Genomic DNA, 27500 nt, shown 5'->3' on the forward strand with positions numbered 1-27500 from the left:
AACAGTCAACTCTTATGGAACCGTTCTATATTTCCAGGTATTACAATAATCTTTACAGTTTTAGAAGAAAATCGCGAACTTTCCAGATAAATATTTAACAGCGCAAAAAACACCTGTCCGTCGCTCTGTCTTGCTCTCAATCACTTCGTTTCCTCTACTACACAGAGCGATACTAACACCGTGCGCATCTAGCGGAGACTGAAGTGAGGTTAGGTCGAGAATCGATATTTCGATGGCCGCCATATTTCTATGTATTTGCGCGCCTTATATAAATTACTCGGTATAACGTCTCGTCAACACGCCCTTTTCGACTCATCGACTTTTTTTTCTAAATATAATATATATTTGTAATACATTACAAAGATAATAAATATAGATGAGAAAAGTCTCGATGTATTTTCTCTTCCTTAATATTAATATTCTTCTGTTTTAAATTATAAATATGTTGTTAATATTCGTGTCAAATGTATTCGTTTTCATTATCTTTTAAATTATTCTGAGATCTATAATAAATATTTAAAACGAAAATGTAATTGATTAATAATACACCATTTATGTAGAAACAGGAATTTGATATAATATTTGTATATTATATTATAATATATTAATGAAACATAAATTACCAATAATCATTACAGTTACACTGATTAATTACAACTACGCAAATTTTAATTCTATGTCTTTCAAAGTAAGCTGTCAGTTTAATATAAGATTTTTAAATATGCACTTTTCTTTTTATATATACAATTGCGTCATACATTACAATTGAGTCAATATTACAATAATAAATAATTGCATTCCCATTGTTATTAAAAACATTCTGGACCTTTTAAGATTTCCAATGATTTCATTAATAAAAGTATATTGAAAAGGAATGAAAAAAATGACGTCAAGAAATGCTTAATGTAATTAGACGTTATAATTTGAAATTAGGAATATCAAAATGAATCAGGTGTTCTTTGTATACGTTCCATATACAGAGAGAATAGTAACTTATTACTCTCATAATAAAAAGGATTTTCAGCAGCATCCAGATCTGGTTTATATTCAGCTGTATAACTACTTTGGCTAGAACTACATCCATCATACAATGGTGACCCCTGAGAAAGCTCTGAATAATTTGGTGATGGCATAAAACTTCTGCTACAGCAGTCTGTATCCATGTTTTCAGTTACATTTTCCTGCATGCCTGATAAACCATTAATATGTAGATTATTAATTCTTTTACTTAATGGCATAAATTCACTAGATTCTTCTTCCGCGTCTCGTCCTCTTTTTCTAAATATAACAAAGAAAAGCAATTTTATGAAACGAGATAAAACCCTTTATAGATGTTAGATGAAAGAGTTGTGTCATTACACTCGTACATCAACAGAAACTAACCTGTTAGCTCGAGTCATTCTTGAATTAATCCAAGCTTTTGATGAAAGATTTTAATGTACATATATTTTTAACCACTGCATATTATATCTATAACTTTTTCTTGCCGAAATAAGTAATGTTGTATACTCTCCACCTTGCGTGTACGTCATATACGTTTGTCACGAAAACAAAACTCGATTGCACAAGTCGGCAATATTCTTCAAGCTCTCTTCTAACTATAGTTCAACTTTCAACTGTTAGAGAGCGCAAGTAACATATTTTCAACCAAATATTCTGTATAAATAAAATTAATACTGTAGAACCTGTAGGATAAACATGATACAAGTACTTATACAAGATAGACTTGTCATCTATCGTGTTTTTTGTCCCATGTCATGAGATAATTGCTTTATATTCCATGGAATAAACATTCTGCATAATTATTCTCGTTTGCAATTTACTGTTTTTTCTTTAGAATCAACACATCAGTTAAAATAATCTTAAATTTTATAGAATGTTAGATGTAGTCTATGATGTTAATAAGTTACATATTATGTTTTATCCGTGGTCATAGTCTTATTTCTTTCTTTATTGTTGGCAACCCATCCTATTAACCCTACCAACTTTTAAGGTTGGATGAAAAATTATTCCTAAACTCATCGCTTTGAATGATAGAGGGCGTAACTAAATCTATACGACTCTGCACGATCGGTATTTCAGTTTCTGAGATTCAAACTGTTATAAAGTGATTGGTCTATTGTGCACCTCGTCTGTGGTTATAATGAATCAGGATATTTCAGATTTAAAGCATACGCGTACGTACATTCGTGATTCATTTGTCACATAAAGCGTGCGTAACTATTTCCTAGTATTTTATTATTAATCGCTAATCAATTTTCATCCAAAGGCCTAACATGTATTCTTATAATATATCTATTACTGAAAGTAACAACATGGCATTAACATATGATTTATTATAAGAATATTATTATGCTCCGCTTGGTACGTGGGTGTGAACGCACCCTCGTCAATGTTACTCCGAACGAATCGCTCCAATTACATCGTGATACGCATGCTGGCGAGCTTAATTAATATCAGAAGATTTCCTAGCAATAAAAAGAGAATCGCCAAAGGCAAGCCTTCTTACCGTTGAGAGAAAAATAAACGCGACGGTAGGAAACGTTTCTGTCGTCCAGGGTACATTTATCTCGAAGGATACCGACATCCGTAGGATAAGAAATGTGTCGTTCACAGGAAGAGGATACGTATTCTTACGTAGTTCCTATTTTATAACCGGTCATTTCTGTAAAATTCTACGTGTCGTGTTAAACGAAATAATGTTGTCCGCAGTAAGATAGACAAATTATCTTTAACGCAATCGTATATAATTACAAGCGAAAGTATAATAAATTTCGTTTACTTGAAAAGTATCCGAAATTTTGTATTCCAGCGATTTACGAAATCCTTCATAGCAGGTAACAGAATACACTTTCTAAAACAAAATAATCGTTCCACTTCGAAAGCTGGCATTATTGTGATTAATTATTTAAGCCATACGATGTTCGCAATTTTTGGCATACAAATCATTCTTAAATTAATTTGTATGATTATGATAAACATTTATTTTACTGTCATAGTATTAAATTGGACCCATTGGAGACGTTCAATGTACTCTTGTCTCTCTCTCTCTCTCTCTCTCCCTCTCTCTACGTATACGTCTGGTACGTCTGCGAAAAGATGTTCCCACACGTAAGAGGACACATACGTTGAACTATATTGAATACCTGTACGCGGTGGCCTTGATTCCTAAAGCCGTGAAAAGATCCCGTCGTCGGGTCAATTAAACCAAGCCACCAAGTCATTGACTTTAGTTGTACATCCAATTTCTCTTCGACAGTCTGTAATATAGTGTGTCTCGAAAGCATTGCGTCAAGAATAATTGTTATAAACATAATCTTGGACCCGTAGAATATGTACCCGATTCATTTAGATCATCTCTTCGAGCAGTAGGTCTTCCATATTATAAAAAAAAAACTTGTGATAATTTTACATTCTCCAATATAATACATTAAAAACAAATAATTAAAAACATCATATACAACAGTTATTTTCGTAAGTGTACAATAAATTATATTCATTATTTAGTTACATTTTACTGTGTAAGGGAACATGTGCCGATATGATAAATTTATAAATGACTAATTCCACTTTTACGGACATATGTGGAAATAAAAATGACTGCTTAGCGAGTGAGTAAGATTTTAGATAATTCGGTATGTTTGTCCATCAAACTCAATACTAGACATGAAGAAGGTACGAGAAGAAACCAAGCCACTCCCCTGATAAGCAAAAAACATCAACGCTACAAGCTTTCTTAAATACTTCTCAATATAATAACACCATTTAACTGTATTCATTTTTACTCCCTATACTTGCAGAAATAAAGAACGCAACCAATTTAATTGCTAAACATGATACAAGGGGACCCTTGTACCGATCCTGAGACAATTTCAGTTTTACTCGAAACGTGCAGGCCTAACAATGCAGCGTGGTGGGTTGATGAGTAATCGGAAAGCCGCCCGCCCCTTGTTCTTTCGATAGGTGAAAATCAAGGATGTCCCTCGGCCAAATTGGACTAAGTTGTTGAGTTGGATCGAACCACGTGATCCCCGACGGTCGTACCGCGTGTGTACCCTATCCAACACTCGCATTGACAAACGTTCGTCGAACTATAACAAAAAGCGAGGGTGAATTATCACGGTGGCTCGTCACTTTCAATGCCACGTAGCAGCGCCACGGGGGTGTCCCCACCCATTCCATGATTCTCTGTATGGGGTGAGTCATGGTACTCCCTCCCGGTTTGGGCGTGGTGGCCGTTGCAGACGTTCTTCATCGATCTCCCCACGGTCATGGAACACCATAGGGCCGAGCAGGCTCACCAAGGTGGTCCTAATACCAGAGCCTAGTACAAGGCGATACGTTTGAATATATTTTTTTAGCAATGTGAATTCAAATAAAGATAGATTCTTATAATCTTAAATATCTTCAAATACTTAGATGGGTTGGCTCGAATAGCTTGGCATGGTAGGAGTTATGAATGAAGGAATCGTTTTCTTGAAAATATTTGTATAGAAGCAACGTATACGTTCAATAGAATTTTAAATGGAAATAAATATAATACTAATATCGTGGAAGCGAAAGCTGCATCGTAATTGCAGTTGTATCGCACCGTTATTGTTATCTGTTTGTTTGAAGTAATCTTGAATGAGTCGTACACGTTTTCCTTATATGGACACAGCGGAGTTCTATATTATCTTGACGTAGTGGACAATTTTTGTAATCAGAGTGGAATTTCAACACTACATTCTGTTATCTTTTTGATTAATATTCTTTAGATGATGTATGAATCCCAAATTGCAAAAGTTAAAATGTTATTATCTCAAATATCTCTTCAATCAAAGTTATGATCAACATATAACAATTAATTAAAATATAAATTGTTAACTTCGCGAATGTCTTAAAAGAATAGAACATAGTTTATTTTAAAACACTCTCTAAAATTATACGATAAAGTATTGTTGCAAGAGAAAAATTCTCACACAAAGATTCAAGCACGTGTGTTGCAGCATCAGAAACTAATACTGAGGAAATTAATATAAACGAACTGATAATCAAACGCGAACATGAAATTTAAAACGCAAGTTACAGCGATTATCGTTTTAGGAGCTGCCCGCCGATCCAAGAAGTCTTCTAAAGACGTATGCATACAGTTTCAAATTCGAACGCCCCTCCAGCTGAAAGCTAGACGATGATTCATGCTTGAGCACGTATGGAATTTCTGCTACTTCGTGACAAATTGTATCCTCCACAATTTCATCGAGTTGGCATTTTATTTCCTCCTTCAGATAATCGTAATATAAATTTATTGTCTTTAAATCTGTTTTTTTTTTTTATATATATTCTTGCATTCTATTGCAGAGATGTGTGCGACGATGCTCAGACTGTTCTAAATCAATTAATCATTGCGAGTTTGCATCAAATAGCATCAGCAGATGGAAAATATTTGTACGTTTTAAAATTCAGCACTACCGTTGGATGGAGTTTCGACTCAATTGCAGTCTCCTTTCCGCGATTACCCAATGCCGACGAGATCTATGCGTACGTTCACGATTTCTACTAAGTGGACCAAAAGTTTTGCAAAGAATCAAGGTATTCGAACGTCGGTATATATAACGGGTCGACAGGTGTCGTGATGAAAGCAGGTTCTCTTCTACAGATTCCCCCGTGGTCCTCCTTCAAATCAGTGCCGTATTTATGACTCAAATAGAACTACAATTTTTTTATTGACCATTTTAAAATAAGTCGCTCCTAATGATTAAAAATTTACCGAAACAATTGCTTAACGATCGTTTTTCAATTAATAGGAAGTGAAGTATAACTTTATTTTGTACTCGATGCGAATCTGTTAAAGTAAAATAAATCCATGGCAATACAAAAATGAAATTCTAATTCTATGAACAGATAAATGTAATAAGTAATAAGTATAGCTCACAAAAGCATATGGACAAGTGTTAAATGATAAGGGAATATAAATATCAAAAATCCTTTTGAAGTACAATATAAAATATATTAAAGTAAATGCTGCGGTTCCTAGTATTTTCGTTCAATTTCAGTGCAAACTGGAAACTAATATTAAAAGTAATATTACTTCGTATCCATAAGTCTATTTAAAAATCTTTTTCAAATGTATCTATTTCAGAACCATTTATATTATCAATGTCCCCATTGTAATATTGGCGAAGGGGACTCGGGATGAGGAATACGTACCTGGACACTGTCCCTCAAGACCCGTTTCCGTGCTCCCTCGACGTAGCCCCAAGCTATACACGGGGTTCCATTCTGCGCAGAAGTGCAATGTACCCGATAATCCGAGTGCCAGGGATATAGTATGTACGCATATTTCACGAACGCAGAAAACTTGCAGGAGAATAGTAGCACGGGCGGAGCGCGAAATGAAATTTTTATTAAATTGACTGTACATCCTGCATCACAATTGCTGGTGCTATACGTGACGAAACCTAACATGGTCTCTGAATATTTGTATATTTCCGGCGGAAAACCGTTTGAAGGAAATTGATGTGGCTCTAATACATTCGACAAAGTAATTTAAACGACAACTATGCTAAAGCAATAATGTTTGTAATATTAATAATTCAGAGTTAATGTACAATTTTGTTATGTTATGCAAATTATCGTGTACCGTATTATTGTCTGACTATTGGTTTAAACAAACATTGCAGAAGCAATTCGTTATCGGATCATGTTATTGTACATGTACATGTAAGCAATAGATCAAGTGAAGAAGTGGAATTTTTCATGAAAATTGTAGCATGTACGTCTATGTAATTATAATTATAGTAATGTGTCTTACAATGTTACAGTTAGGAACTCTAGATTTCTAGGCCTACATTAATTCGACCAAATGATTCCACTAGATTGCACAACTGTTACATTCTCGTTATACGAATGAATATAAAGTATCGTTCCCATAGTATTTCCGAAGAACCTGGTAATATCAAATAAAATTAGAATATTAAAATCATTTTATACATTTGGATTGATAGGAAAACGAGACTTTAAATATATAAAAACTTTCCATTAATATATTATTATCGTTTTCCCAGATTAAATCTCTAGGCTTAAGAACTGTGAGAAACGAATCTGGTTGAGTGCAATGTTGTTGCATAAATTGCAACCGATTAATTATGATATCCGTGCATATCCGCCCTTCCCACACCTTGAATCCGGAGAGACTAAAGTTAATTCCCAGGCGGTTTCTTCTACCGTTTCTTCCAAGGACTCCTCCGACATAACGTCTAAATAAACTTGATCTTGAAAAAATACGGACCAACATGCGTGCAAACCGTTTGGTGTTACATTCGGAGTAAAGCACGTGAAACTGTTTAATTAATTTTGGATTCGTGCACCATTCTAAAATATTCAAATGCATAATATTATATTTTACATAATCAGCAAACCAGAACAGTTAATAAGTTACTGAATAATTAAGTAAACTTATATAGCAAACACGCAACAGTAAGTTAAGTATTTACAATTTGAATGAAAAAAGAGAAAATATGGGATACATAAAAATATATAGTTGTTTGAATAATCCTAGTTGCACATTATTTAACACAGTGTATTATGGAACATTGTATGAGTGAAAATCATGATATGGGAATTCATTATGGTCTAATTATATCTCATCAACTATTACTTTCTATGTCAGATATCACACAGTGTATGAATTTGTCGGTGCATAATCACATTCTTCGTGCTTTTTAACATATAATATACAGAAGACTTTTACTTTACTGTAACTTTTACATCGAGACCTCTGAATTCATTCGTGCTTGTTATTAATTTATGATTTCTTAGTGAAGCATAGAAAAATGTATAATTTTGAATTTTTTCCACGTTCCATCATTTTATTCGACAAGTCCAAAATATACGTACATACGAATTCTTTTTGACCCAAAAATTTGAAATGCTTTACATTCGTAGACCGTGCCAGAACGACTAACCGCAATAAACTTGGAAGAACCGAAGTAGTTGTATCATTTGTTTGATCGATAAACTACACAGGTACATACTAAGAATATCCTTAAACTTCTTCCGCACGATTATTTTTCTGCTTAATTGTCGATTAATTTTCCAGAAAAGTAGATTGCAAGGTATAGAATAAAGAAGAAGTATTGAGTAAGAAAGAAGAAGAAGAAGCTATTGATTTGCATTCAAGATATGTTTGCGAATAACGTACAATCTATTGGAGTACAGAAGGTTATTGATAATTACTGAACGTTGTGCGACGGTTATACGTGTAATTCTACCCTTCGTTGACGACGAATGATTCAGAGTGCATCGTATTTGCGTTCTACCGTAAGTATATCGACCCCAGCATCTGCCGTGTTCAGTATGTAGGGCGAGCTACCGTCAAAGACCGTATTACGGATCGTATATCGGACTTGTTTTCTATTCTCACAGATTGCATTTCACAAATTGTCACGTGAACGTCCAAAATCATTTAATAAATCAACATTTCTTTTTTACAAATAATTTCTCATCGTGCATGCAAATCTAATTAATGCAATAATATAAATCCAATTAATGCGATTAGGCTCGATTGTAATTAAAGGAATATTTAATGAAAATATCGACCGAATTATAATATAAAATGTTCGCGTGATAAATTCGGATGTTGTTTAGCTATTTATCAAATTGGAAACTGTTTTAAGTATCAGCAGCCGAGGTGAACCACCGGCTCATCGTACTACAAGAGACCACGTGTTGAGCTCAATTTCTATTCCTGTAACACGTTCTATATTTGGAGTGCGTACTTATTTGGCTTCCACATCGTGTTAACAACGTTTCTGATAGAGAATTACTACGAAACAGATTAAGTTTACGCTAAACTGCGACAGGATTTTATCTAGAATTATTTTTGGCAAACGGGAAACAAGCGTTAAAGTTACTCTCCGCTCGTCTAAATTTACATCGATGTGGTTCAAAGCGTGTAAGACGAGTACTTTACTCTTGACGTTTTATTTAGAAGCATTCGTATATCCACGAACAATTTCTATTCTCGTAAAAGCGGATGTATACGTACGCACGTAATTACAAGATATATTTGTCACGTCGCTCCAAACACTCTTCAATGGGAAGAGTTGGACCAGCGCCAGTTGCAATCGCTTCATTTCTACTCCTTTAATACGAAACGGTTGTTAAATCCACTCATTCTCAGGAAGCACACGTTTTCATTCTACTTCCACGTTATCCGTCTGACCGTGTTAACATAGTTTAAAGACTTCATTCCTTCTTCCTTCTTTTTTCATACGTAAGATTATTATACAGAATGAACTCTAAACTTCTCAATATATGCTGTATATTTTTCAAGTTAGTATTCCGTGTATTCGAATAGGTATCTCTGAGTATCATATATAAATATTTTACTAGAACCGGAAACGTTCGAACCACCGATTAGTAAAGAGCGAAACCGTTTCCGTCCGTACCCTTCTCGAAACCAGCACGTCACATGTTGATAGATAAATAGGTTCTCGTGTTATTTCTTCTTTATTTACCATCATTCCCCATGGACGAAATGGCCAGGTCGAACAAAAGCGAATACCACGTAAGGGGAAAATCTATTGTGACCGCACCCACTAGTTTCTATTATTCAGTCGAAAATTTGACAACTTTCTCTTTCTATTGTTTCTCGTATATTCAAGAATCATCGTGAAAGAGATACCGTTTAGCTGAACGATTAAAGAAGAATTGAAAATCTAAATTAGCAATAGAAATTATGTAACGTTATTGTGCGATATGAGGAAAAATCAGAAACTTGATATTCTCCTATTTAATTACCTTGAACAGTTGGTAAGTTACGGTAAGCGAAAGATGAGGATATGGATTATCACCGGAAATCGTACAAGTTCTCGTATATGAAGGGTCTTAAAGTTTCCAGATACGAGCCTACACCCTTTCTTCTTCGCATCTGCGGGTCCCTCGTCCCACTCGAGGATGCCCTCTACACAGTACATATCCAGCCATTCATCCGGTAGTTTTTGCCCGCCGACTTAACGAACGTATACTACGTTCCAGTTTCATTCAACCTAATTTTTTGCGACGACGACAATCGGTCGCCGATTACGCGACTATCTGGAATGAATGAGCGACGGGAACGAGGTGTGCACTAATTATCGTTAACCATCAATGAAATTGAAGACGGCTGTATGAAAAATAATGATTTCCTCCTATTGAAGGAATTTTACGTAAACACATGAACAACTACAGTCAATTCATTGTAAATTCGCAAGAAATTTAGCTATCCATTCGTAGATTAAACGGTAATTTACTATCGAAGAATTTTCTTTGGTGGAAGTAAAATTTCCTTTAAAGTTCCTTCCGTTTGAATCTAAATGCATGGACGGTAGAAAGGTCCTCGGAGTACCTTGTCCTTCGTCAAACCTGAGAAGTCAATCGAATCTTTCTACCTGACGAAGCGGAAATGGCTATTTATAACCATGGATGCTTCTTGAATTTTTATTTACAGCAAGAAGGGCGGTGAATACTTTATTTTACGACATTCGAAGCTTCATTTCCGCCGAATATACGATATTTGATGTATCTGGTTAACAATGATTATTGAGAAAAAAAATTACTAATTCACGAATGTAATATCATAGGAAATTAAATTTTGTAGATAAGTTAACATAAAAGATTGCATACCATGTGCGATGACCTTATCCTGGTCTCGACGCATTTCTGAGCCTTTAAAATATCAAAAAATATGACTAAAAATTCGAGACCAGTTTGCACTGTTAAGGAAAATATGTTTAACTGTAAGAGGCGACCTAAATATTTTCTACGCATGACTACGCTGATAGAGGACTCTCACATGTATAGGGTGAGCTAATTGTAATCAACTGTAACGCGTGTAAGCAATGTTTCGAAACGTTTAGGCTCTCTTCCGATTAATTTCGACTTCCTCCGTGTGACATAGATATTAAACATCGTGATAACGATACAATCGGAGATAACGATACTCGCAAACGTGAAACTTTTTACCGCTAAACTTCTTACCGCTAAGTTCAACGATATTCACTTTCCATGGACACGTGCAGGAGGAACTTCTGACGTACACTTTATAGCATTTTTCTTCCGCAGGGTCGATATGAAACCAAACTCGTCATCATCTAATAAAAGACTGTACATAATCGTAAGCTATGATAATAGAATTAAAAATTCTACAGCGAATAAAATGATTGATTTAATTTTTTAGTAACTCGTGTAGTAAAGTATGTTTATCAGTTTTTATAGTGAGCGTTTTAACGTTTGCTTTGTATGCAAAATATTGGAAGACAAACAATTTGAAACGATTAATATTTCGACGAATAGTAAATGAAAATCGGTGGGAACCGGTTCAGTTACATTGCCGACTAACAAGCTCCAAAGTTGCACAGATAAGGCAAGACCTTGCCTCTCTGAACAAGGACACCGCTCGTTGTCTTACCATATAGACAACATGCCATCTTAGCTGAACAGTACGTAAGTATAGCTGTTCCACTTTCGTATGCAACGAGAACAGTGCACTTGGCCTAACGTGAGCGTGCAAATGTGTCTCGTGCATAAGCACGACACCAAACCACACACATACGTGGAAACTGGCGAACGCGAACTTCGCCAGATGGTAGTTTCTTTCCATTAGAAGCTTTCTTCGCAAGATTGCACTTTTCCTCGAACAGTTTGGTCTGTGTACAATGGCGGCTGTGAGAACAGAAAGCGGCGACGATCGCTTCGGCTTTTGTGCCGGCGAGTTTCATAAGAAAGTAACCGATCACGATCGAAGTGTCACAGTTTCGAAAAATCAAATTTAACACGGGACACCGTTTCGGCATGGATGCGATCGAACGGATTAAAAAGAATCGGTGAAAAGTAGACCGATGAAAAAAAGTTGATAAATGTACGTGTAACGCGTGACAATTTAATTGTGACGATTTGCCACACCTCGTGTAGGAGTTCCGAGGTTTTCTGTTCGACAATTTCTCAAGACGTATCGTAGTATCGTAGGTATAGAAAAGGAGTGAATCGAGTGCAGAAATTGACCGCGAAACTTGTCACCGACACTGACTAAGAAAAACTGGAATAAATTTAACGCGACACGAAACAAATAAACTTGATTTAAATAAAAAAATAATGAAAAAAGTAATTAAATGATAGAATAGATATTCCTATCGAAATAGAGATAATTATCGACCAAGAATGTCTAATAACACAATACGTACGGTAAACTATTATAATGATATCTACTAAAGTATAAAGTATAATAATCACGTTACGTTTCATGTGACACTAGTTATCGGAAGGAAAATTTTCCTTTGTAATACGCTCATTACGAGCATGATATAATCTTATCTGTTTAATTCACATACGAAGCACGCGCACAGTCTTGCCAACAAGTATACATAGTACGTATAACGTTCGTTCAACAATAACTGATACAAGAAGTATTGACTTTTATGATTAATTGATATATTATCCTTCCGTGTCGCATACTCTTACAAAGTTTCAAGCATAATTCTCGCAAGAATCCAGTATCGTTTTTACTTTCTTGAATTTTCTTTCTACGTTAAGCCAATATTTTCCCAAGATAAAAAGACGATTTTTACAAGTATACACGCTCGGATGAGTAACGTTCCTAGAGATAATCATATTTTTACGAGATACGCGATGTACGCAAGGATTATTCAAATTCTCGTAGACGATAGCCTCGCGGATCGTCCGTATGGCAATTTAAATAAGCGGAAGGCCGAAATCATCGTTTTTGGTAATTCTAACGAACCACGGCCATGTTCCAAATCCTTGACTTCCCGCGGACACACGCAGATACGCGCAAGAAAACGGAGTCAAGAACGCAAGTAGCAGCCGGCAACGGCTATGAACACATTCGTTTTACCGGTTGTCTACCTGTTCTGGGTCAGTCGCGTGTGCAAGGTCAAATCCCAAGAATCTCCAACGTCATTCGTCAGAGCCGAAGACCGCGAATCTTGTCTGCCGTTTAGAGTGGAATAGTTGTCATTCTTATGTTCATTTCGACGACTCACTGCAAGAAGAATACTTCCTACCTACATTGACGAACCTACTTTCCGTTAACTCTTTATCCACTACATTTGAAAATTAATATTTTCTGCGTCACATTTAATTTAAACTTAAATTAAAAATTATCCAATATCAATTTGAAATAGGAATTTTTAACTAAAATTTTTCAAGTTTAACAAATTACAATTTTCTTTTTGAACAGATTTTTAATTTATATTATTCAGTAATTTATCTATTTGGTCGATTCCCTCTCTCTCTCTCCTCTCTCACTCTTTCACATTAATCGATAACGCGTGAAAATTACAAAACAATTTCTAACTTGTGATTATTGTTGATTCGTGTCAGTAATGCTTCGTGTGCAAAACACGATAACTTGAAAGATACAGATGCCATGGATAATAGCGATGCTGTAAAAATCTTAAAGCGCGAAGCGCTTTTATCCTGTATCTCAATGATTATCTTATTGACGTCATCGAAAATTTCGTAAGACAGAAGTTTGCGTTTCCTACAGCTAAACACTATTAATTATTTAACCTGGTATTTTTTACTTTTCAAAAGATCATATTTCACTTCTAAAGTGGTATTGTATTTTCAAATCTTAAAACGTACGCCATTTAAAAATATCTCTGGACCATTCCAATCTGTATTTACAAAGTGACATCCCCTTCCCAAAAATGTTTAAGAAATATTTGATTCCTACATTTGTCTTTAGACAAACAAATTCTGATTGTAATTTTGTTAACCCGTAATGTTAATGTACGTATGCAATCAATGGTATTTTTTACACACATCATTTAATTGTGTGTTACACCCCAATGGGGGGGTATTGGGTGATTTTCGGAAAAATTTGGGAATTTTTTTTTCTCTAATTTCTATGCTAAAAGATGCGCCTTGGAACGCTCATTAAAATGCCGTTGGAATTTTTGATCTAGCTGCACGGGAAGTTACTTTTTTTTAAGTTTGAAGTTTCAAAAACACCCCAATGGGGGGGTATTGGGTGATTTTCGGAAAAATTTGGGAATTTTTTTTTCTCTAATTTCTATGCTAAAAGATGCGCCTTGGAACGCTCTTTAAAATGCCGTTGGAATTTTTGATCTAGCTGCACGGGAAGTTACTTTTTTTTAAGTTTGAAGTTTCAAAAACACCCCAATGGGGGGGTATTGGGTGATTTTCGGAAAAATTTGGGAATTTTTTTTTCTCTAATTTCTATGCTAAAAGATGCGCCTTGGAACGCTCTTTAAAATGCCGTTGGAATTTTTGATCTAGCTGCACGGGAAGTTACTTTTTTTTAAGTTTGAAGTTTCAAAAACACCCCAATGGGGGGGTATTGGGTGATTTTCGGAAAAATTTGGGAATTTTTTTTTCTCTAATTTCTATGCTAAAAGATGCGCCATGGAACGCTCTTTAAAATGCCGTTGGAATTTTTGATCTAGCTGCACGGGAAGTTACTTTTTTTTAAGTTTGAAGTTTCAAAAACACCCCAATGGGGGGGTATTGGGTGATTTTCGGAAAAATTTGGGAATTTTTTTTTCTCTAATTTCTATGCTAAAAGATGCGCCTTGGAACGCTCTTTAAAATGCCGTTGGAATTTTTGATCTAGCTGCACGGGAAGTTACTTTTTTTTAAGTTTGAAGTTTCAAAAACACCCCAATGGGGGGGTATTGGGTGATTTTCGGAAAAATTTGGGAATTTTTTTTTCTCTAATTTCTATGCTAAAAGATGCGCCTTGGAACGCTCTTTAAAATGCCGTTGGAATTTTTGATCTAGCTGCACGGGAAGTTACTTTTTTTTAAGTTTGAAGTTTCAAAAACACCCCAATGGGGGGGTATTGGGTGATTTTCGGAAAAATTTGGGAATTTTTTTTTCTCTAATTTCTATGCTAAAAGATGCGCCTTGGAACGCTCTTTAAAATGCCGTTGGAATTTTTGATCTAGCTGCACGGGAAGTTACTTTTTTTTAAGTTTGAAGTTTCAAAAACACCCCAATGGGGGGGTATTGGGTGATTTTCGGAAAAATTTGGGAATTTTTTTTTCTCTAATTTCTATGCTAAAAGATGCGCCTTGGAACGCTCTTTAAAATGCCGTTGGAATTTTTGATCTAGCTGCACGGGAAGTTACTTTTTTTTAAGTTTGAAGTTTCAAAAACACCCCAATGGGGGGGTATTGGGTGATTTTCGGAAAAATTTGGGAATTTTTTTTTCTCTAATTTCTATGCTAAAAGATGCGCCTTGGAACGCTCTTTAAAATGCCGTTGGAATTTTTGATCTAGCTGCACGGGAAGTTACTTTTTTTTAAGTTTGAAGTTTCAAAAACACCCCAATGGGGGGGTATTGGGTGATTTTCGGAAAAATTTGGGAATTTTTTTTTCTCTAATTTCTATGCTAAAAGATGCGCCATGGAACGCTCTTTAAAATGCCGTTGGAATTTTTGATCTAGCTGCACGGGAAGTTACTTTTTTTTAAGTTTGAAGTTTCAAAAACACCCCAATGGGGGGGTATTGGGTGATTTTCGGAAAAATTTGGGAATTTTTTTTTCTCTAATTTCTATGCTAAAAGATGCGCCTTGGAACGCTCTTTAAAATGCCGTTGGAATTTTTGATCTAGCTGCACGGGAAGTTACTTTTTTTTAAGTTTGAAGTTTCAAAAACACCCCAATGGGGGGGTATTGGGTGATTTTCGGAAAAATTTGGGAATTTTTTTTTCTCTAATTTCTATGCTAAAAGATGCGCCTTGGAACGCTCTTTAAAATGCCGTTGGAATTTTTGATCTAGCTGCACGGGAAGTTACTTTTTTTTAAGTTTGAAGTTTCAAAAACACCCCAATGGGGGGGTATTGGGTGATTTTCGGAAAAATTTGGGAATTTTTTTTTCTCTAATTTCTATGCTAAAAGATGCGCCTTGGAACGCTCTTTAAAATGCCGTTGGAATTTTTGATCTAGCTGCACGGGAAGTTACTTTTTTTTAAGTTTGAAGTTTCAAAAACACCCCAATGGGGGGGTATTGGGTGATTTTCGGAAAAATTTGGGAATTTTTTTTTCTCTAATTTCTATGCTAAAAGATGCGCCATGGAACGCTCTTTAAAATGCCGTTGGAATTTTTGATCTAGCTGCACGGGAAGTTACTTTTTTTTAAGTTTGAAGTTTCAAAAACACCCCAATGGGGGGGTATTGGGTGATTTTCGGAAAAATTTGGGAATTTTTTTTTCTCTAATTTCTATGCTAAAAGATGCGCCTTGGAACGCTCTTTAAAATGCCGTTGGAATTTTTGATCTAGCTGCACGGGAAGTTACTTTTTTTTAAGTTTGAAGTTTCAAAAACACCCCAATGGGGGGGTATTGGGTGATTTTCGGAAAAATTTGGGAATTTTTTTTTCTCTAATTTCTATGCTAAAAGATGCGCCTTGGAACGCTCTTTAAAATGCCGTTGGAATTTTTGATCTAGCTGCACGGGAAGTTACTTTTTTTTAAGTTTGAAGTTTCAAAAACACCCCAATGGGGGGGTATTGGGTGATTTTCGGAAAAATTTGGGAATTTTTTTTTCTCTAATTTCTATGCTAAAAGATGCGCCTTGGAACGCTCTTTAAAATGCCGTTGGAATTTTTGATCTAGCTGCACGGGAAGTTACTTTTTTTTAAGTTTGAAGTTTCAAAAACACCCCAATGGGGGGGTATTGGGTGATTTTCGGAAAAATTTGGGAATTTTTTTTTCTCTAATTTCTATGCTAAAAGATGCGCCTTGGAACGCTCTTTAAAATGCCGTTGGAATTTTTGATCTAGCTGCACGGGAAGTTACTTTTTTTTAAGTTTGAAGTTTCAAAAACACCCCAATGGGGGGGTATTGGGTGATTTTCGGAAAAATTTGGGAATTTTTTTTTCTCTAATTTCTATGCTAAAAGATGCGCCTTGGAACGCTCTTTAAAATGCCGTTGGAATTTTTGATCTAGCTGCACGGGAAGTTACTTTTTTTTAAGTTTGAAGTTTCAAAAACACCCCAATGGGGGGGTATTGGGTGATTTTCGGAAAAATTTGGGAATTTTTTTTTCTCTAATTTCTATGCTAAAAGATGCGCCTTGGAACGCTCTTTAAAATGCCGTTGGAATTTTTGATCTAGCTGCACGGGAAGTTACTTTTTTTTAAGTTTGAAGTTTCAAAAACACCCCAATGGGGGGGTATTGGGTGATTTTCAGAAAAATTTGGGAATTTTTTTTTCTCTAATTTCTATGCTAAAAGATGCGCCTTGGAACGCTCTTTAAAATGCCGTTGGAATTTTTGATCTAGCTGCACGGGAAGTTACTTTTTTTTAAGTTTGAAGTTTCAAAAACACCCCAATGGGGGGGTATTGGGTGATTTTCGGAAAAATTTGGGAATTTTTTTTTCTCTAATTTCTATGCTAAAAGATGCGCCTTGGAACGCTCTTTAAAATGTCGTTGGAATTTTTGATCTAGCTGCACGGGAAGTTACTTTTTTTTAAGTTTGAAGTTTCAAAAACACCCCAATGGGGGGGTATTGGGTGATTTTCGGAAAAATTTGGGAATTTTTTTTTCTCTAATTTCTATGCTAAAAGATGCGCCTTGGAACGCTCTTTAAAATGCCGTTGGAATTTTTGATCTAGCTGCACGGGAAGTTACTTTTTTTTAAGTTTGAAGTTTCAAAAACACCCCAATGGGGGGGTATTGGGTGATTTTCGGAAAAATTTGGGAATTTTTTTTTCTCTAATTTCTATGCTAAAAGATGCGCCTTGGAACGCTCTTTAAAATGCCGTTGGAATTTTTGATCTAGCTGCACGGGAAGTTACTTTTTTTTAAGTTTGAAGTTTCAAAAACACCCCAATGGGGGGGTATTGGGTGATTTTCGGAAAAATTTGGGAATTTTTTTTTCTCTAATTTCTATGCTAAAAGATGCGCCTTGGAACGCTCTTTAAAATGCCGTTGGAATTTTTGATCTAGCTGCACGGGAAGTTACTTTTTTTTAAGTTTGAAGTTTCAAAAACACCCCAATGGGGGGGTATTGGGTGATTTTCGGAAAAATTTGGGAATTTTTTTTTCTCTAATTTCTATGCTAAAAGATGCGCCTTGGAACGCTCTTTTTGATTGTACCGACTTATTCCAAGAGTAAGTCGGTACCTTGAATCATCGAGAAATTCTTGCTCGCAGTGGCAGTCGCGCGCATGCGAATAATACGTCTGTAGTCTTTGCATATCGTGTATTATCATTTTCATTATCGTCAGCGGCTCGTATCTACGTCACTGATTCTTGATCTGACAAGGCAAAGCATAAGTCAAGACTAAATATAGTGATCGCGTAGTATCGTGCATAAGACCATAATTCCATAATTAACCATACGCAAACTTACTTCTTAGTATTACTTGAAGATTGCATTAATTTAACTACATTTCTGTCGATGAAATGAACTTAAACTTTGCACGGAAATTCTTGGTTACGTAGTTACGCAAAAATCGTCATAAATCGGGAAACTGTTCACCAAGAATACTTTACTTTCCACTCGAGAACAGTTCGAGTAATACGCGTGAACAGATATTTGACTCTACCTCAAGGAGAATAGAAGTACCCCAAGAGGGATCTCTTTTGTTCCTATTAAAAGAAAGTAAAGAATCATCCATAAAGTAAGTGTCATGTACAATTTAAAAGGAATTAAAGTAGTACCTAAATGATCTCCTGGCAACGTATTCAATCTGAGAAGCCTCTCCTAGAGTTTCAATTTTCAATTCATTTTTCCAATTCAGATCTGGCTTCGACCATTTAACGTATCTTTAATTCGCAAAAGGTGTATCACGTAAGGTCTTTGACCTCATTACAGTTATCCTCCATAGTTTCACTGTCTGGACCGAATGCACACGGCTAGTTCGATGAGAAAGAACCTTAAGCACTCTTCTGGGTGGGTGCGTTGAACTTACCGTCGCATTCCGTATTGATTTCAGTGGCACTGCGCGACTGGAGCCAGACGTTACCTACAGCACGTGTCTGCGTAGGGCAGACACGCCCAACCTGGACTTTCCATAAACGAAATCGAGGGTTTCAGAGAGAAGATACGTGTTGAACACAAAACAAATGAGATTTTTCCTAAGGAAACTTTCACTGAAAACGATCGATGACTAAACCATGGACATAATCAGTTAATCGTTATGCTGATGGCACAGCCAAGCCTTACGCAAGGTCCCGAAGGCCTTGAACGGGACCTTATTTGGTAAGCAAGGTCGAGGCTTCGCGGACCATTGGGTTTTCAGGCCGATCACAATGCGCCACCACCTTACTTGGATTTAATTCTTTCTATCGTGGACTTACCGCGATAACGAAACTCCCGATGGTCTAAAGTAAATAAAGACCACATCGTGTAACGCCAATTTAGATAGGGAGGATTAAGTATTAATACACGATCTTGTAAGATAGTGCCATAAATGCTCACAGTTGGTTTGCAAGGTGTAAAATTGTTCTGTTCTGTTACATTTGGTATAAAAATGTATGAAGTTTATTCAACATATAAATATTCGAATTAAACTTCTCCGGTGCATATACACTATATCACGAACAGAACTCTCTTTTCGATATAAAGTTCTCAATAGTATATGCGTATGCACAGTATATATGCAGTCTGTATGCATTTATATATGCACTTACTTTTATAGCGTTTACTTTTCAGGTTATAATATATAGTAATTAAATAATGTATATATTTTAATTAAAAAGTAAAAATGAAATATCGAATTTATAGTAAAATGATCGATTAAGTAATCGAATGATTGAATACTTAAAGTAAAAATACTGCGTGCATGTGACAACTAGGTACCGGCTTTGGCGTTTTAAGGTTAGGTTAGACTTGAGTGATGCAGCCCATCCGTCTATACAGTACATTAGTAATGTATACTCGAATTTCACATGCGTATCAAATATAATGATCGCTTTCAAAGCATCGTTCAATTCCACAGTAGAAGAGAAATGATATTAAGAACAAAAATTTGGCACATCCACATCGAGAAACGAGTGCACAACCCGATACGATTTCTTATTAGGCACAAATGATTCACCGATTATGTCATCGGAGCACTATTTCGTCAAAGAAGCGTGACAGGTGTATTTATAAAACTGTTCTGTTTTTCGATTGTAACTTTCGTAATAACCGAGTTTAATTCGTTAAATGATAATTGATATTAAAAAACATATATTGTACACATGGTTTGCACATAACGCCAAGTTTGTCGTACATTAGATAAATTAATGATTTGTTTAGAATTTAAAACAAAATTCTGATCATAACATTTTAGTTAAAACGCAATTCTAGTGCAAATAATCAATTTTGTGGGTTTTAGTTTTGATCGATATACCTTTCGATGTGATTTCACATATTATAAATAATATAGTGAATACCATAAACAAAAGAGTTCACTGCGAAAAGCTTTTGCGATAAAGTAACATGCGATACAGTTGACTATACTTTGACGTATTCCTCAGCACGTGGTTTCCGTTCAAAAGCACGATCTACCATTGTAGACTACACGACACGCGTATCGATTTGAAGCAGACACTGCACTCACGCACACTATAGTATCTTCCGTCGAACAAACTCGAATACACACGGAATAGGGCCGTAGCGTAGGGCTTGTATGACGTGGTAGTAGTCCAGTGCACCCTTATCCGCGCCCTTGAGTCTATTTTTAGCTTCTGTTTCATGAAAAAGGCGGCCGAGATGACATACGCTGCTTGCAATAAGTGTGGGGATGAACATCGACTCCATTTGATTATCTAGCACGAGTCGAGTCGACAATCTTTCGGAAATACGACGATTTCTAAGCAAACATCATCTGTTCTACTCTAAACCGAAAATTAAACGATGAGTATGCATAAATAGTCGGATTTGACCTACTAACGTTCGGAATTAGTTCTTGCGAACTATCTTCGGGCATAATTTTAGAGGTATAGACAGTATTGGGCTAGGTATATATATAGATATTATTAATATGTACAAGTCATTTAATTTCTTGGTTAATATTAAAAATGATGCAGTCAAAAAGCGTTGTTTGTCACGCGCACGTTCACATCTTAAATTACCAAAATGGATTACGTTACGTCTTTAAAAAATATATTATCTCTCTTTATGTAAAAGGAAGATAATGGTGTTAATATTTAACAATGTATGTTTCATTAAGTTTGATATCTTAAACAAAGAATTTCCACTAAAGATTGCAGATGGACAGAGGAATCGTTACATCTTAATGACGAGTGTTTCAACCTCCACTAAGCAAAAGAAAATGTTATTCATTCCAAAGTATATAACAAAACTTTTTCTGACTCATACCTACTGCCGGTACTGGTTCGTAAGTACACACGTACACATAGGAAACGTGGTAATCTCCGCATACATTGATACATACACTACTACAAACAGCTCTGACGGTTAGTCAGGAAAGCCCTTACGCTAGTGTATGCTTCCAGAAGGCATTATGCTCCCCGTATCGTACAGTTTGAAGCGGCATTTGGAGAATCTAGCCGGCAGCCAGCCAACGGACCAATCAGCGAGCCGCTTTCGTTTTATGCCCATATATGGCAAGAGCTGTGAATCCAAGTAGTGAGGGAAGCCGGTCGAATCCATTCTGAAACAGGGGTGTACCTACGCAACAGTACTGGAAAATACAACTTCGAAACAAGCGAATAATTATGAGATTTTTAGGTCTTCCCATTTGCATCGTTCAATAAATCGTATGTTGTCCATAAATTCGGGAATTACGGGGACAAAAGATGGAATATATCAGGTAATTTGGAACATTCGCAGCGTATATGCGGACCACACCTTTGGGCGAGTCCACATGACACGGGACCGGCCACGATCTCGCTCACAGTGCTCGTAACTCGCGGCTCTCGAGTCTCGCTTCGTCGCGCCGATAGTATTCCTGCAGTGTCCTTTTGCCGATCAAGGATCGACTACTTCGTTGGTTACCTTCCGTTCTAAAAGGTGAGCATTTGTATATTTCAATGCGTTACGTTTAAGTTTGGTATTAATTTGGAACATTTCATGACGATCTGTCATAATTTTAACGACAAAAAGATCGAGGACAAACGCCGGTTCGTGGGCAGCCATGATGGCAGGGCGTTGCTCTCTCTCAGATTCTGACTTTTGTCAACGTAACGTCCGTTTCTTTGCAAATATCATTTCTGCTAGTATTATCTAGAAAAGAGAGAATGTACCGGAACGATCCGACAGGTTGTCGTTGTCAAGTGGTTCCTGACGTATACACACAGCAAGGCAGGTGGTCGCGACGTGGTCGTTTATTAATAGCAGTACTCTGTAGTCGCGATGTTACAGCACTAACCTACGATTATGTCTGCTCGTACCACGAAATACCAGTGTAAATCTGTCGCCGTCTCAGAAATTAGAACACTGGCGAAGCGTAGAAATTGTAGCAATGTGCCTTTATTTGGCATAATACACTAGAATTAAGTACTTGTATTTATAAATATTTAAAAATGATTAACTGTCGCTATTTTTACTTTAAGAAGCATGTATTAAGCAATAGTAAAAGACTAGGCGTTGAAAGCTATTATTGCACACTTTAATATTTAATTAATAAAGTAAAAAGGACGTAAGATTGATATATACAAATTATATTTTCTAACATCCAATAAAAGTAGTTAAATATCTAATCAATAATGAGATACTGTAGCGCTTAATATTTCAAGTCAGATATTTCTGTAATAATTAGAAAATTACTAACATTTAAGAAAGGCCAAATCGGTATATAACAATTTTTCTACGTAGAATTTATACAAATTCTTGTAACTAATTTTCGTGGACGAAAATTCTGTATATTTAACAATAATCAGACAAAAGTACCGAGATCGAACCAAAGAAATCGATTTATAAAATTCATATGCTCGCCGGAAAAGTAAGAAAAAAACTGTAAATCTATCTGCCGGAAACAGTTATTTATTATTCGGATGTACTAAAAAATCGGCTGACATTGACTATGATCGTAACAGAACTTATATAGCGGGGAAGGGAGAGCGAGCATTGGCAAGATCGGAGATGTGCGGTTCGGTCAATTTGGCGGATGCATTCACGAAGGTGTGAGACACACTTCGAATAGACGGAGAAGGGCATAGGATAGAAGAGGGGGTAATACCCCTCCGTGACAGAGCACTTCCATATATGGTAAAGAAAGCCAGGATTGGCTGAGGGTGTCCTGCCCTTTTTGGCCGATCGCTGAGTGGTGGGGGCCCCGACAACGACTCTGTTCATATAATACACTGCAAGCCGGCTGTCAGCTACATTCTGTGTTTGGTGCTACATCGGTCGGTTGTGCGGCAGTGTCACATCCAAAGATCCCAAGCGCTCCCTAACTTGTACATAACTTTTTTTATACGAAACAAAAACGTAAGTCACTATCTTAAATTCAGTGATATAGATGAAATTTTTAACATTCTGTAAACCGGTTGAAGCGAAAAATTTAAACCACAGTGCAATGAATTAGGAATAGTGTGTGGGCGATAGTTGATCGGCGAATCGTTTGTACATCTTAACGTGGATTTCTAAACCGAGAAGTAGGTGGTGTTAGGTTTTGATATACGCTTGTGCCACATTAGTGTGTTTTGTGTTGCATTTCTTTCAATTGCAATACGACAGTGTTCTTTCTCAGTAATAATCGTTACGAGAATCTGCGTTAGTGACGCTTTACACGTGATATTGGGAACGAATTCTTTTCCCGTGAAATATCGGTCTCTGTAAGGCAAAGTATTCTCCTAGTACTACTCGCGAGTTTGTTCAGATTAAAATTCAGCTAATTCAAGTTTGTACTCGCAGTATACTGTATGTTTGTAATATTCTAAGAATTTATTCTGTCGAAACATGTCGGGTATTGACCGTTTGATGCCGGGGAAGGGCGGGGCAGGGTGCGGTTCTAGATAACGGCAGTTTTCAGAACGTCTAGGAACTTCTCTAATTACTTATCTTTAGGACAGTATTTCGTTTTGTACGGAAAAACGTAAACGTATTTGGAGTTCTTTATACTACTCACCTTTCAATACTTCTTTTTAAATACTTAATTATTAACATCACGATAGTATAATGCTACGTGTCTCTAGACGCCATCTTGAAAATATTTAAAATCTTGTTTCACAGCACATGGTATTCTGTAATTTGCTATTTTTGTTATAAATAGTATAATACAAATAGTTGTGGCATAGCTTTGTATGTAGCTAAATTTTTTTTATTATATATATTTAAAACGGAAAGCATTCGGTAGTAATATAATTTTGGAGTACTTGCGTAAAAAACTTATATTCGATTATTTTTAAAAGGATAAAAATTCATGTTTAACGCTAAAACATAAGAATAAAAAAGCACATATGCGGCAAGAATAATGAAACTTGTTTAAATTTATAAAAGATACTTAATGCATTATCTTGGAGGTATCCACGTTTTTAACTTTATATCCAATAATTGAGTTCACAGCCGTAGTTGACGTTGAAAGAGAGAAAATTATAAGATAACTAATCTTTTTTACCTTTGCAGACAAACCAATAAACCAAACATGTGTGACGAAGAAGTTGCTGCGCTCGTAGTTGACAATGGCTCCGGTATGTGCAAGGCCGGTTTCGCTGGAGATGACGCTCCTCGCGCCGTCTTCCCATCTATCGTCGGAAGACCACGCCACCAGGGTGTCATGGTTGGTATGGGACAGAAGGACTCCTATGTCGGTGACGAAGCTCAGTCGAAGAGAGGTATTCTCACTTTGAAATACCCGATTGAGCACGGTATCGTCACTAACTGGGACGATATGGAAAAAATCTGGCATCACACATTCTACAACGAGCTTCGAGTGGCTCCCGAAGAACATCCAGTACTACTTACCGAAGCTCCTCTTAATCCAAAGGCTAACCGCGAAAAGATGACGCAGATTATGTTTGAAACATTCAACACCCCCGCTATGTACGTTGCCATTCAAGCCGTACTTTCACTGTACGCTTCTGGTCGTACTACCGGTATCGTATTGGATTCTGGTGACGGTGTTTCGCACACTGTACCCATCTATGAAGGATACGCTCTGCCTCACGCTATTCTCCGTCTGGACTTGGCTGGCCGTGATTTAACTGACTACCTCATGAAGATCCTCACGGAAAGAGGTTACTCCTTCACCACTACGGCCGAACGTGAAATTGTTCGCGACATCAAAGAGAAACTCTGCTACGTTGCTCTGGACTTCGAACAGGAAATGGCAACTGCCGCATCCTCTTCCAGCTTGGAGAAGAGTTATGAACTTCCGGACGGTCAAGTAATTACCATTGGTAACGAAAGATTCCGTTGTCCCGAGGCTCTCTTCCAGCCATCCTTCTTGGGTATGGAAGCTTGCGGTATTCATGAGACAACATACAACTCCATCATGAAATGCGATGTCGATATCCGTAAAGACTTGTACGCCAACACTGTTCTTTCTGGCGGTACCACCATGTATCCTGGAATCGCAGATAGAATGCAGAAAGAAATCACTGCCCTAGCACCATCAACCATGAAAATCAAGATCATTGCACCACCCGAGAGGAAATACTCTGTATGGATCGGTGGATCGATTCTTGCTTCTTTGTCTACCTTCCAGCAGATGTGGATTTCTAAACAAGAATACGACGAATCCGGACCATCCATTGTCCACAGGAAGTGCTTCTAAGCACATCTTTGATATTCCTCTTGCATCATACTATCATTCCCCGAATCCCGAGAGCGGCCTCTGTTTCGTTTCGCAGGCGGACGTAACATCAACTTCCGCAATAATAATTGTCCTTTGATTCCTCCGGGGCGAAGATAGCTTCTTTCGATTCGGATGTACGTGGGACATACTTAGCGCAGAGGCAATCCTAAACATCTTTACTGCAAAATAAGAACAAATTATTATTTCACTTGCAGAGTAGAATATTACAATGACAACAAGAATAATGTTTTCGCGAGAGATGGTTAGCTACATGGTCTACTATAGTCATAATAAGGCATGGTAAACATCGAGACTATGCTAACATATAGCTAACTACTCTCGAGAAAACATTTTTCTTATTGCCATTGCGATCTTCTACTCTACAAGTGAAATAATAATTTGCCCTTATTTTTTCGAATATGCTATACAATTGCCAATTTTTAATATTCGCGAGTTTAAGAATAAAACTATTACATAAATCACTTCGGAATATATCACTCGATGCAGGATGAAACCGTTGTGCGTGTATCCTTAATGCACCGAAAGACCTTTTAATTTTATATCCTCCGATTGAATGCATTCCGCTACTTTGCTCCGCGGTATTTAAAGACATTTGTATCAGTCTTTTGAGAATTCATCATTCCCGGCGGAGATAGGCCTTCGACTTACTAATCATTTCTTTTTTTTTTTACTGTTACCAATCGTTGAGGAAAAAGATGGCTCTTTCCTTTCCATTTTCTTTTAAATAATGGGGGAGACCGCTGACCCAGAAAAGCATCCCACAAACGCGCGCTCAAACGAATAAAAAGAAAAAGACACGGTTTCGACCCCGCAAGCGTAGCCAAAGTATTATAATTTATTCCCATTGTATTGTGCAAGACCATTCACGTACACATCTTAAAGACTACTTTAGACTTATGGGATTATAAAATAAAACTCTTAAGAACATTATTGCTTTGACTTTTGTGTTTTTAAGATTGCAATTTTCCAATACCCTTAACTGGATATTGTGTCCCTGATCTCCAATCCAGTATATTGTAGTTAATCTGTGCTAAAAAAAAGAAAAAAAAAAGAAAAAAGAATTTGATCATCACTTCTCATTTCATTTAGCATGAATTCATGTAGTTTTATACATAACGTAGCTTTTGTACCGTTTGGTGTTACTTATTATTGTAACGTAAGATTTGTGGTAAAAAATTTATATTACTCTAAGAATTAGGTTTATATTTTCAGTCGAATAAAAATTATTTTCAATGAAGTGGTATCTGTTACTTCTTTATAAAAATGCCGTCGTTTAGGGAATCTTCAATTCTATTTAAAGTTCAATACTTCATTATTATAGTATATTTATGTATTTAATAATACCGCTTTATTAAATATTCACAACTCGAATCTTCAAGTAATGAACGAGTGACTTTATTTATGGCATTAGTTTTAAATGTTTTCTACATTTCCTTTTATTCCAAATGATAAATATTTTAAGTCCTATTGGGAATGCTTTTAATATTATGTATCAGTCTGTAATAAAATCCGTATACGTTTAGGAATAATTATCAAATTTTATTCGTTAAGACACAGTCATCAAAATTCGTATTCATATAAAAATTTGATAAATATTAAGGAACACGTACAAGTAGTACATATAACAATGTTGAATAATAATACTTCGATCGCTTTTGCTAAGAGTGATCGTATTTGAAATTTTCAATTAGATGGCAGCACGGTACATTTAGTTTACGAAATCGACCATGGCGCAAACTATTCAACCAAGCGATACATTTGATATCAATTTAAATTT

At 36.3% G+C, this 27500-nt stretch overlaps 2 protein-coding genes and 3 long non-coding RNA genes across 12 annotated transcripts; 3 read left to right on the top strand and 2 right to left on the bottom strand.

Moving 5' to 3' along the window:
- Positions 1-900: 900 nt before the first annotated feature.
- Positions 901-1633, bottom strand: LOC143422453 (uncharacterized). Its single transcript, XM_076893095.1, has 2 exons — positions 1384-1633; positions 901-1278 (listed from the first exon to the last, which is right to left on the bottom strand). Exons 1-2 carry the CDS (start codon positions 1398-1400, stop codon positions 939-941), a joined length of 357 nt encoding a protein of 118 aa, XP_076749210.1. The 5' UTR covers positions 1401-1633; the 3' UTR covers positions 901-938.
- A 3684-nt stretch (positions 1634-5317) lies between these two features.
- On the top strand, positions 5318-6251 carry LOC143422966 (uncharacterized). The gene is made up of 2 exons (XR_013101778.1): positions 5318-5571; positions 6122-6251. It is a non-coding gene; the product is annotated as an uncharacterized LOC143422966 (long non-coding RNA).
- Positions 6252-6703: 452 nt separating this feature from the next.
- On the bottom strand, positions 6704-22991 carry LOC143428773 (uncharacterized). Of its 5 annotated transcripts, none has more exons than XR_013102473.1 (3): positions 21814-21996; positions 21322-21616; positions 6704-6928 (listed from the first exon to the last, which is right to left on the bottom strand). It is a non-coding gene; the product is annotated as an uncharacterized LOC143428773 (long non-coding RNA). The 5 variants fall into 5 exon arrangements; XR_013102470.1 differs by lacking the exon at positions 6704-6928 and adding an exon at positions 20342-20837; XR_013102469.1 differs by lacking the exon at positions 6704-6928 and adding an exon at positions 20342-20837 and having other exon boundaries at positions 21322-21633.
- Positions 8139-10568, top strand: LOC143422165 (uncharacterized). 2 transcript variants are annotated; one of them, XR_013101686.1, is made up of 3 exons: positions 8139-8301; positions 9884-10104; positions 10318-10568. It is a non-coding gene; the product is annotated as an uncharacterized LOC143422165 (long non-coding RNA). The 2 variants fall into 2 exon arrangements; XR_013101688.1 differs by lacking the exon at positions 10318-10568 and having other exon boundaries at positions 9877-10026.
- Positions 21820-26653, top strand: LOC143428754 (actin-5C). 3 transcript variants are annotated; one of them, XM_076903878.1, is made up of 2 exons: positions 21820-21975; positions 24532-26653. In XM_076903878.1, exon 2 carries the CDS (start codon positions 24551-24553, stop codon positions 25679-25681), a length of 1131 nt encoding a protein of 376 aa, XP_076759993.1. In that variant the 5' UTR covers positions 21820-21975; positions 24532-24550; the 3' UTR covers positions 25682-26653. The 3 variants fall into 3 exon arrangements, with proteins under 3 accessions (XP_076759993.1, XP_076759984.1, XP_076760001.1); XM_076903869.1 differs by lacking the exon at positions 21820-21975 and adding an exon at positions 23236-23394; XM_076903886.1 differs by lacking the exon at positions 21820-21975 and adding an exon at positions 23427-23561.
- Positions 26654-27500: the final 847 nt, after the last annotated feature.

Source organism: Xylocopa sonorina, chromosome 1 (genome assembly GCF_050948175.1).
Source record: "Xylocopa sonorina isolate GNS202 chromosome 1, iyXylSono1_principal, whole genome shotgun sequence".
Classification (NCBI taxonomy): Eukaryota; Metazoa; Arthropoda; class Insecta; order Hymenoptera; family Apidae; genus Xylocopa; species Xylocopa sonorina.